At 46.0% G+C, this 12,703-nt stretch overlaps 1 protein-coding gene across 8 annotated transcripts in view; it reads left to right on the top strand.

The window, feature by feature from the left end:
* The window catches only part of flt4 (fms related receptor tyrosine kinase 4), a 141,185-nt gene that overhangs the window by 86,902 nt on the left and 41,580 nt on the right, over positions 1 to 12,703 (top strand). For all 8 annotated transcript variants that reach the window (XM_073921140.1, XM_009307792.5, XM_017358976.4 and 5 more), the window contains one exon: positions 714 to 860. In XM_073921140.1, the coding sequence (XP_073777241.1) occupies positions 714 to 860 (147 nt within the window). The remainder of the gene's footprint in view (positions 1 to 713; positions 861 to 12,703) is intronic.

Below are 12,703 nucleotides of genomic sequence, written 5' to 3'. Positions count from 1 at the left end.
TAATCAGCTATATATCACTGTTGGAAGTTAACAAGAGTTATTTATATTATTTATTAAATTTCCCATTAATTGTTTTTTAATAATGTTACCTTTAATAAACCTTACCCCAACGTTAAACCCAGCCATCACAATAATGTAAAAATAGATCTGGAGTCTTCTCTGTTAGTATAGCCAATTAACTACAATAAATATTTATATTATTTATTAAATTTCCCATTAATTGTATTTTATTAAGTGTTATAATTTTTTTTAATCATAAAACATATTGTATCTATTCACAAAACTGAAAATGTTTCCTGAAGATTTGGCAACCTGGATTTTTAAATGAACAGATAAAATTCTCAGGTTTCTAAGGTTAAAATATTTTAATATATGCTGTGAAGATTTACAAAATATTGAAGGGCGAGTTATATTGGAGTGATTTTGCAACTTAAACGTTATCCTGTATGTCAGTTTCAAAACGCACTCAGAAATTACATTTGCTGTTTGTTCAAACTACTTATTTAAAATGAGCTGAAACAAAACGATTGTTTTATTTTTAATCCATTTAAATTTGTAAAAGATAATAAGTGAACTTAATTCCTTCATGTTGTCCCAACACAAATCATTGTATGGAACCCAGGAGTTTTTAAAGTGCATTCTTTTAACAAAGTCAAGAAGGGCAAGCATGTTGTGTAACGTATCACAAATCTCTCTTTTTCTTCATGGCTCAGCAATGGAAGCACCTCGATACCGTCACAACCCAACTAATCATACGGTAAATGTGAGCGAGTCGCTGCAGATGAACTGTGATGTGGAAGGCACACCCTTTCCTCAGCTGTCCTGGTTTAAAGATAACCAACCCCTCCATCAGATATCAGGTTAGTCATTCATCACACTTTTCAATACTAACATTTAAAAGTCCAGTGAAATTAAAATAACGTTTTTTAGATATTAGTATCAGTATGTTAATCTTAAGGATATCTATTAGCTAGTGTGGTCTAAAACAGTGACAAAAAAGGCTTTTAGAAGATATAAAATTGATATGAACATGTAAAGATTGTTGTCATTTCCGCCTAAATGAATTCATGTTTATTCCACATAACCTCAAACTTTAGTTTCTCATCAAATCTTGACCAATCAAAGTGCCCTCTGACATGATCTGACATGCCCCACCCCGTTTAATATGCTTTTCATTTGCTTCTCATTTGATGTGATTGAGCTCAACCACTCAATGACAGAGCTGTGATTAAAACAAAACGCCATTGGCTGTTTTTTAAAAGGGGGAGGAGCTACTTTGTATTTTCCTCTCTTTGTGTTTCAGATGAGATAATGTCAAATATTAAATAAAAAAGGATAATTTCAAATGACTTCACTGGACCTTTAAATGCTTAATGTTATTGTGTAACTGCATTATACTTATAGCCTATTTAAAGCACACCATCAAGTACATCTTAATTTATTTCTAGAATTACTGTTAAACATATCCATGTACTCAACCTTTCAATCGAGTCATCTTTCTGTAGCGCTTACAGAATGCAGGCTGTTAAAGCAATCAAAGATCATACAACCAAATATGTCCACAATTATGTATCACACTCTATAGCAGTAGAGGTGTTTTGCATTACGACATTAATAGATACAATGTACCCAACAATAATTACTGGCACTTGATATAAGATTGTAAAAAGGCAATCAGCATTTATTGCTCATACATAATAATACACTTATACACTTCATGATAAATGCTGATAAGTGGAAACCGATTACCTCAAAATGTTTAAAGCAATAGTTCACCCCAAAAATAAAAAATAATCTCATAATTAAATCTCCCTTATGTGGTTTCAAACATTTATGAGCTTCTTTCTTCTATTTGACACAAAAGAAGATATTTTAAAGAATGCTGGTTGCTGGAACCCATCAGCATCCACAAAAAAGTCTATGGAAGTCAATGGGTCTCATCAACCAACATTTTCATAATCGGAAACAAGTCAAGAGCGAGTGAATCATGACAGAATTTTTGTTTTTGGGTGAACAATTTCTTCAAGTAAATAACACTTTTGTTAAGATAAAGTTAGATGAGCTAAGCAAATTGATATAAAAAGTCATACAAACTGCTTGCACACACAAAAAAAACAAGGTTACGTTGAATTTCTTAGAAAACTAGTCTGTGCTAATTTCATTACACATTTAAAAGCAATCTTACTTTTTTTTATATCTTATCTTCAGCGTAACCACAGACTACCACACAAATTTATAATAATATTAACCTGTCAGTTTATAACAGAATAATCATAATAGTATTCCAGTGCAAAAACAAAATAAGATTACTTCAACATTTATTTTCATTTTATAGTCTGAGGCCAAGCATGCTGAAAACCAGAGATCTGCTACAACTCAGTCAATTCAAGTTCAACATAATGCTAGCCAATTTTGAGTCCACCAATTTTTTTAATCAGTTAAAATTGTGAACTTTAGCTTAGATTTCAGTGAAACGCTGGTCACACTTTATGTTGCAACACAGGCTCATTCTGAAAATGTAGTCTCATGGACGTTTCTGGAAGCCACGAATTATGTAGCCGGAGGTACGTATGGCTGCATTTCATTTTTTAAGCGAGCGCTACTGGGCAGTATGACGTCGTTCCTTTTCGCGCTTACTGGCTGACCGCTTACCTCCATGTAGAGGGCTTTCCCACTACAACCAGTTTGTCCAGCTTGTCGTGTACGTCAGCAGACTTGAGGCACAGAGAGGAGTTAATCATTCAGTCACTCAGATCGAAGGTTGGTCAACAGTGGCCTCTGGTGGGTTTACTCGAGAACAGCGCGAGCACGAACTCTGCTTTTAAACAGTAATTATTCTAAAAAGCACTATACAAATAAACTTGATTGACTTGATTGAGAATCAATTTCATGCTGACAATTGTAAAGGATCAACCTACGTTATAAGATCAGTCAGGGATTTATTAGCTCATTTCAATGAATCGCATCTTGAAGATTCGACTCAATTGAGTCACACTCAATCAGATTAAAAGATTCACACTTTATCTACCATTTGTCTAGCAAATAGAAGACTTTGTATTTTACCAGTACTGTTTATATTATTTCCATGTCCAACGATAATACCATAACACAGTATTAGGTTGAATTTTAGCAATTTAACAAAATCTACAGCTCAAGGCAATGACTTAAAAGCACAGAAACACAAACACAATTCTTACAAAATAAGAACAAAGATTTATTGAGCTACACTAAGATACATGAAACAAACTACGTAAAAAGCAAACGAGCACACACATTTAAACATACACACAGAAGCAGTTCAGAAGATGCAAAATGAGGTGACAATCGTCCCAAATTACTTCTTACTAGATCTTAGACTCACACCTGAGAAACCACAAAAGCAGAGATTTGGCTTATTTGTGACTGCTTAAGATCAGTCTGCACCAGAAGTCGAGTTTCCCTCACTGGGCTGGCCTGAAGCACGGTACTCCTGACTGGGTGACTCGCTTTGGTGACATATTTGGGATTCACTCCCTCGTGAGTGGCTGTCGTCCTAGGTTACCGAGGTGACGGACTGCTTAGTGTCATTTTGCAGAAGTTTATGCAGTTTCGGCTGTCCCAAAACTTAAGAGGTTTGCATTGAAAGTTTGTGGTGACCCAGCAAGTGTGAGAAAGCTAAAGACAAAAGCAGCGTTTTCTTGTTGCAGGGTGTTTTTAAGTGACCTCGTTTGTTCGATCCCCATGGCACTTGGTCTTCCAATGAGCAGTTGCCATGGAGGGTGGGGCCACGCCCCGTTTTATTGTACTAAGGTTCAATAATTAACAGACTGCTTGTTAATTTCACGTGGTGAAATCTCTTGTAAGTTTGTAACTATCTTACATCAAATATTACAAGATGAGTACTGTTTGTACTACTAGTTTTTCATTTACACCAATGTATTGCAAATGGCACTAGCTTTCGTTCAGTACCAGACATCATACATTTCAGACACATACAGATCATCTGCTAAAAGGATTAAAACAACACATTGATTAACATGGTTGGTTGGAATAAACAAAGCATATGAGGAAAACTATGGGGTATTATTCAAAGATACATCTGCCTTAGTTGTACCATTTCAAGAGATTGTCTTTCATTCATATGCATTAATTTCCAGAGATCTCTACAAAAGTGTGCATTTTGGCAGGATGTCCCATATGACGAGCACATGACCCAGGAGTCATGGAAAAGTCTTGTGAGGCAATTAGTTTTCCCGTAAAGCCCCATTGTTTGGTGATTTAATCATATACCAAGTAGGGTAAAGGATCCTTCGAATATCTGCATACAAAGTATTTGTCAAAATAGTCAAACAATTGGCTCTCTGTTATCGGGATGGTATAAGCCTTTTAGCCAGATCTAAATGACTGAGACAAGTTGGTGCCTGATTTCCAAGCCTGATTCGAACTGGTTTTGATCACTGCAATGTGCCAGTGAGTTCCTTCATAATAAATCAGGTGAAAAAACCTAGCGCTCTAAGGTTACAATGGTGGAGTATAACTTTTTACAGTAAACAAAACATTTATCAGCCACCCAGAAAATCCAAGCAACCACACCACACTTACATTACCGCCTTCTGGAAACTGCATAGCAATGAATGCAATCATACAGCATTACTCTGATTACCAGCGTGTACAATACAGCTGCATAATGGTGCTATAAACCTTCAGAAATGATATTAACTCCTGTTCATGTTATTCAAAACAAAAATACAATTTTACACCACTGTATAGAAGTACTCAAACGCAGAGATGTATAAAGTACCAGAGACCCAGACTTAAGTAAAAGTACAAGTGCTCTATCAAAAGAGTGACTTGAGTAGAAGTTGAAGTGCTCTTTAAGCACCATACTTAAGTGGAAGTACTAAAGTATTCAGCATTTTTTGTACTTAAGTATTGCAAGTAGTTAATTTAAAAATGTACTACTCAAATACTGAAAGTAAAAGTACAAGTATTCTGTTGTGTAGTTATTAAAGAAAGCAGTCAAATGACATCATATTTTTTTGTTTATTTTAAATATCTTTTTTGGGACACGTGACCCATAAGTTAAGCAGAACAAAAAGAAACGTTCGAGGTTACTAAAGTAACCCTTCGTTCCCCGAGGAGGGGAACGGAAGCACTATAAGTGGATTTGATTGTAAAATCCACGCATTGGGAGGTTCGGTTCAGAAGCTACTCGTCTGAAAGAGTATTGAACGGGCCAATTAAGAATGAATTGGCAGCGCAAGCCTGCGCAGGTGAGCGGCATAAGCAATCAACTGAGTATATAAGCTCACCTGGCGCAGCAGACGCTATCCTTTTTAAGCTGAAGAGACTTTCAACAGCTAAGGGACAGTCATTATGGCGACGGAGTATAGTGCTTCCGTTCCCCTCCTCGGGGAACGAAGGGTTACTTTAGTAACCTCGAACGTTCCCCTTCGGGGGGAACTTCAGCACTATAAGTGGATTTGATTGTAAAATCCACGCATTGGGAGCCCATTGAAAGCGCCATAATGACTGCACCTTACCAACACCCCCGATGAGGAGATAGTCAAGCAAGCGTGACGCACCCACATCATGGGGGGCGCGGTCCTCCAACGTGTCCCTGGCCCTAATTTATCCTACTTCAACAGAAGTTTTACGGATTTATATATATTTTTTGGGGTGTCGTGAGCATCTAGATAATTCTAGGAAATACGACAGTACGTTGGGAAGCGTGCAATCCCGATAGGGAGGACGCTGCGGAGGCCATCCGTTACCCAAGGGGGGATAGATGGCAGAATTTACATATGGACTAGCCCTAAAAAGGGGGAGTACGCATAGCAAAAGAGTGGTTAGCGGGGAGGGAAGACACGGGTCCGCCCAGGGGGGGGGGGACTTAACCGTGGCTGAATAAGCATATGGGATCGCCTAGTGGGGACCACGCATAGCAGACACCTTTACCCAAAACGCGGGCTGACCAGCGGGCAGACCTACAACGTAGTGGGCCAGCAAGTGACTCCTCCGCTGAGTCAGTGCTGGGGGCCACGGAGGAATCTGCAGGGCTCACCTGACGGGGAACTTTACTGACAGATAAAAAGGCGCACGTATCTCCGTGTTAGGGAAAATGGCGCAGCAAGCGTGTTTCAACACCCTACCGAGTTGTTTCCTCAATCACCAAGGGTTACCTAATACCCTTGAGGAAACCGGCTCCACTCGCAGATTGTAAAACCTTGCAAATGTGTTGGGTGTCACCCAGCCCGCAGCTCTACAGATGTCTGTTAGAGGGGCGCCGCGTGCGCGCGCTCGAGAGGATGCGAAGCTCCGAGTGGAGTGCGCACGCGCTCTCGGGGGACGCGGCTCATCTCGGCTCTGATAGTGAAAGAAAGGCATCCACAATCTAGTGGGAACTTATTTCGGTACGGCACTTCCCTGCTGCCGACCGCTATAACAGACGAAGAGCTGCTCAGATGATCTAAACTCTGAGTGCGGTCCGGATAATACGCAAAACGCGAACTGGACAATAAATAAGGGCTGGGTCTGCCTCCTCCGAGGGCAGCGCTTGCAGGCTCACTACCTCGTATTAAAACGGAGTGGTAGGAACCTTGGGCACATATCGCGGGCGGGGTCTCATACGTGAGAGAAGCCAGCCCAATTACAGGCACGAGTCACTGACCGAAAAATGCCTCCGGGTCCCCGACCCTCTAATCGATATCAACGCGACCAGCAGAGCTGTCTTCAGGGACAGAAATATACTGAGTCGAGGATCGAAGGGATCTGACGCGGCTTGTGTAGCGAGGGCGAGATCCTAAGAGGGCATGAAGGGGGGCGGGGTGGATTAATTCGCTTAACGCCCCTGAGGAACCGGATGATGAGGTTATGCGTTCCCACGGTGCTGCCAGCCACCGCGTTATGAGAGCGGAGATGGCAGCCACGTAACCTTGAGTGTGGAGGGCGACAGCCTGCTCTCCAACTTCTCTCGGCGTAAAGAAAGCACAACGCTGATCTGGCAAATTACGGGGGTCTTCTCAGCGAGAGACACACCATTCAGTGAATAGACTTCACGTCAGGGCATAGGCGCGCTCGGGGAGGGGGCTCTAGCCCGAGTGACGGTATTAGCCACCGCAATCGGAGGTTACCTAAGTCTTCCTCGCGTCTAAAAATCTCTTCAAAGATCGGCGAGGGTGCCAGGTGGTGCCCTGTCCCTGAGAGAGTAGGTGCTCTCTCGAAGGGACTGCCAGGGGAGGGCTATCGCGAGGGAGAGCTCTGACATCCAGGTCCGGTTGAGCCAGAGGGGCGCAACCAGCAACCTGTTCCTCGTCCTCCCTGACCATGCACAGTAACTGCGCGAGCAGGCTCACTGGGGGAAACGCGTATTGCGCGTGCCCCGAGGCCAGCTGTAAGCCAGTGCATCCGTGCCGAGAGCACTCGGTCAGGGAAAGAACAACTGGCAATGAGCGATCTCGGGGGAAGCAACAGATCGATCTGGGCTTCCCCGAATCGCGCCCATATCAGCTGAACAGACTCGGGGTGGAGTCTCCATGCTCCAGGACGCAAGGCTGCCGTGAGAGCGCATCGGCTGCACGGTTGAGCTTGCCTGAATATGAATGGCGTGCAGCGATTTCAGCCGCGGATGACTCCAGAGGAGCAGACGGCGGGCGAGCTGAGACATGCGGCGAGAGCGCATACCCCCTATACGGCTGATATACGCCACCGCCGCCGTACTGTCCGTCCTGACCAGCACGTGTTGCCGCTCCAACACCGGAAAAAAACGGTGGAGAGCGGGGAACACTGCCAACAGCTCCAGGCGATATGCCAATGCAACTGGGTACCTTTCCACAGGTCCGCAGCCGCATGCCCGCAACGCACAGCCCCCCAGCCCGTGTTGGAAGCGTCTGCTGAAACGACAACAAGACTGGACGCCTGTTCTAGAGACACCCAGGCCTGTAGGAACGAGGGGTCGCTCCAAGGGCTGAGGGCGCGGCGACACAGCGCAGTAACAGAGACTCGGTGTGCGCGCGCGTGCCATGCGCGTCTGGGGACTCGATCGTGAAGCCAGTGCTGAAGTGGTCTCATATAGAATAATCCGAGCGGCATGAAGCGGCTGCGGATGCCATATGCCCCAGGAGCCTCTGAAATTGTTTCAGTGGGACCACTATTTTACTGTCGAGCTCTCTCAGACAGTACAGCATCAGCTGAGCGCGCTCTCCGGAGAGGCGCGCTGCCATGGTGACCGAGTCCAGCTCCAGCCCGAGAGAAGAGATCCTCTGCACGGGGGCGAGTTTGCTCTTTTCTCGGTTGACCTGAAACCCCCACAGGTGGAAGTGCCAGAGCACTTTGTCTCTGTGCATAATCAACTCTGTGCATAATCAAAAGAGAGGGCAATTCAGCCAGTCGTAAAGAAATTGAGTATGCAGATGCCCGCGAGCCGAAGGGGCGCTGAGGCACCCTCCGCGGGCTTGGTGAGGACCCGCGGAGACAGAGAGAGCCCGAAGGGGAGGGCTTTGTATTGCCAAGCTCGACCTTCAAACGCAAACCGCAGAAACTGTCGGTGGCGAGGAAGAGTGGAGACATGGAAATACGCGTCCATCAGGTCTAATGCTGCAGACCAACCCAGAGGACGAACGCACCGGAGGATGCGCTTCTGCGTGAGCATTCTGAACGGCAGCTTGTGCAGGCAGCGGTTCAAAACGCGCAGATCTAGGATTGGCCGTGACCCACCGCTCTTTTTGGGCACGATGAAGCGTGGGCTGTAAAACCCGCTCTCCATCTCGGCTGGAGGGAGCGGCTCGATTGCATCCTTCGCCAGGAGGACAGCAATCTCCTCTCGCAAGACAGGGGCGGACAGGGGGCTGACCCTGGTGAATACACACCCGTGACTTGGGGGGCCGTTTCGCGAACTGAATCGCATAGCCGAGTCTGATTGTGCGTATGAGCCACCGCGAAGAGCTGGCCCGCGCTAACCAGGCAGGCAGAGCTCTCGCTAATGGACTCATCGCTACAATCGCTGACGTACCAGCAGTGGGGCAGCGCGGAGTGGGTGTGCTGATCCGGGAAGCTCGCGGGTCCCACGGAAAAGCTGGAGGTGGGATATTTGCTCTCACTCCAAACCCGAGCTCCGGAGGGGAGGCTCGAGGGGTGGGAGAAAGGAGACCGTCCTCCCAGCGCTCGTGAGCCACTGGCGAAACGCACCGAATCTGCAAGCTAGAAAGCATAGCGTCCCAGACTGGCAGATTTCGGGCTGTCACATCTGGGGAAGTGAAAAGTGCCCTTTCATAATGTTTTCATGGCAGTAAAAAGTGCCGTTGGAAATGGGGCCCCGCCCTCCAGCGGGGAAAGAGCAAGTTCCCTCTTCTCCAGATGGCCTGTCCCAGGGGCGCTTCGCGGTCCGTTGCCGGACTTAGCGGCGTTCTGGGCAGGGGGGCTGCCTGCTTCCGAGGTGCCCGACGCGCTCGCTTCGCCTTAGGCGTGTGCGGGGGCGGAGCAGCTCTCGTAGGCGGACGCCTTCGGCGAGGAGCAGGTATGAATGGCACGGCGGGCGGAGCGGGCTACGGACCGCCGATAAGACATCACCCACCAACTGCTCTCTCACCGCCTTGAATTCCTGGGTGAATTCACAGACAGTGTCGCCGAACCTGGCTGGGGATATGGGGAAGTCAAGAAAGCGGACTTTGTCGACTTTGCGCATATCAGCCAGGGGTGGCGCTCCTGGACCACTAATGTGGACATCGTCCTCCCCAACGCACACGCAGCGGACTCAGTAGTCCGAAGAGCTAAGTCGGCGGCGGTGCGAAGCTCGTAAGCCTGGGTTGGACACACCCTCGTGCAGCTCGGCCAGCGCCTGCGCTTGGTAGCGCTGGTAGGTGGCTATCGCATGCAAGGCGGAAGCAGCCTGGCCCGCAGCTATGTAAGCTCTAGCTCCGAGGGAGGTAGATAACTTACAGGCTTTGGATGGGAGACGAGGCGGACCCCGCCAAGAAGAGGCGCCGCGCGGATTTACCGCCATCGCGCACTCAACCTGAGGAATCGCCACATACCCCCTGGCTGTTTCACCGTCAAGAGTGGTTAGGGTGGAGGAACACGCAGCACGAGCAGAAAAAAGTGCTTTACAAGACCGCGTGAGCCTACTGTGCACCTCCGGGAAGAAGGGAACGCCCCTCTAGTCGGTCCGGCCGCGGAGCTGGGGGATAAACCATCTCCAACCCACGGCCGAAGCAGCCCGGGAAAGCACGGCTAACATGTCCGTTTCAGGATCCGTAGTGACAGCGCTCACCAGCCCGAAGGGGGCGAGCGGGTCTGGATCATCATCGGACAATGAAAGCCCACCCTCCGATGCCGCGGTGGACATCTGGTCTCCGGTGTCATCGGGCGTAAGGGCTACCATCTGTTAGACGGATCGCTTCCTCCGCCCGAAGCTTGGATGGAGCGCTTAGAGGAGCGGGAGGTCCGCGGGCCCGTGGGCGACGGATTATCTCTCGCTGAAACCCTCAGATCTGCCCGAGTGCCCGCTGCAGAGCAGGGGACAACTGGGGTGGTTCGCCTTTTTGCAAAGGCTAACCGCGATCCTGCGCAACAGTCATGGCATCGCAATGACGACATGAACTGCCCGCGAGCAGCGCATTAACATGCTGGACCCCCAGACATGTAACACAGTGCCCGCGCCCATCATCCGAGGACAGGAAACCACCGCATCCAGAAACGCACAGTCGGAGCGCCGTCCTGATAAGGACGTGCTGCACGACTGTGTTGCTCTTTCTGTGAAGTTTGCAACTTTATACGCACCGCTCTGGAGGACCGGACCCAAAGAACGCCAGGCAAGGGAGAAACCCAGCTCGACCGTCTGCCACTGCGTGTACACACTCTGGACCGGGAGAATGCTCTCGTTCGCTCAGAATCGCTGGTCACAGCAGGAGGAACCCTCATCGACTCGATCAGAAAGTCTCTGAAGCGAAAAGGATAGCGTCTGCTGCGCCAGGTGAGCTTATATACTCAGTTGATTGCTTATGCCGCTCACCTGCGCAGGCTTGCGCTGCCAATTCATTCTTAATTGGCCCGTTCAATACTCTTTCAGACGAGTAGCTTCTGAACCGAACCTCCCAATGCGTGGATTTTACAATCAAATCCACTTATAGTGCTGAAGTTCCCCCCGAAGGGGAACAGGATTTATTATATATATATATATATATATATATATATATATATATATATATATATATATATATATATATATATATATATATCCCAAGTCTACTGCAAATGCATAGAGACTCCCAGATACCCGCAAACGATTGATAATCTCCACGATGGGTCAAAAACACCATTCAGTGTGACACAGCCTTTATGAGTTAACGTTAACATTAGGTGAACATTGCAGCATGTTATGAAACATGGGTAGCTAACATTGGTTAACTTATCTAGCTCTTACAGATAGCTCAAACCGCTGTGTTTTGTGTATTATATTATTTTTTAACTTACCTTCATATGTTTCTTCAAATTCGACTGTAAATTTTTGAAGGCCATTATTTCACGGGAGGCAGAGTATGCACTTCATTCTATATGAATTGTCTTTTACTCCGACAAATGCAAACATGGACTCTAAAAAGGGTGGTCTTCTTCCTCATCGCCACGACCAGTTGATAGTGAAGGAGGTGAAGGTGGAATTTCTGGGTTTTCCCTGTCGAAAATAAACTAAAGTGCTCTCAATGCAGGCAGGCAGCGCTGTCTTCTTGGATTCATTATTTTTCTGAATGATGACAAGCCAGCTTATTCAAACCTGTGACAGAGCCATCTGCTGCTCTGGCAGTTAGAACGTGAGTTTGGAATGATTCGTAACATTTTATAATTGTAACGAGTAACGATGCAGCACATAAAAAAATCTATCGGAGTAAAAGTATTAAACTCATCGTATGTCATCATACGTTCAATATGTACTGAAGTAAAAGTGGTAGTAGGAGAAAAAAACAATACTCCAGTAGAGTAAAAATACTGACTTTTAGTACTTAAGTACAGTAGTAAAGTAGTTCTACTTCGTTACTATACATCCCTGCTCAAATGTATACTATATCAACTGTTCATTAAGGAAACCATTGCAGCATTCCCAGTTTCTTACTTTTTGTACAATAAAAAACAACTTTACGTAAACTCTTGTAGTGAACTACGTCTGAGGTGTTTTTTGTAGTCAATATTGTGCAGAATACAAGTTTAGATATGAGAATGAAATAATACACATATCTATGAGTATAGAGATATAGCATTGTCCGCTTTAGATTTACACAATTTTTCTCAGCTTGCTTTCTTTCCAGCGGATTTTCTCAATTTCTTTGCATGTTGTTCAGCCCCCCTTCAAATTAACATAAATGTTCTAGTCTAAAGCGATGCCATTACAGATTACATTATCTGCACCGCAGCAATCCCCTCCAGCTTAGCACATTTGAATAGGAACACACTTATTCATGAGCACATACTAACACTCGCTTTCTCGCGCATAAAATTGAATTCCAGCACTGACATAAGCACAATCCATTCACGCTAATGTAGTGAAGATTTGTGAGGTGGTTGGATTGGAAGTTGGGCGGCCACCGGACTGCGATCTAATAGTATATTAGAAATAGCAGGAACAAAACAACACAGCTCGGGGAATGTATGTGGGTTGACAGTGGGATGTAAGTGAATTCAAATGCAGAGCATGTGCTGTGCTGTTTGTGGATTGGCATTATGGGGAAGATATTAT

This window comes from Danio rerio, chromosome 14, assembly GCF_049306965.1.
Source record: "Danio rerio strain Tuebingen ecotype United States chromosome 14, GRCz12tu, whole genome shotgun sequence".
Taxonomy (NCBI): Eukaryota; Metazoa; Chordata; class Actinopteri; order Cypriniformes; family Danionidae; genus Danio; species Danio rerio.
This window is presented reverse-complemented; position numbering and strand designations above follow the sequence as displayed.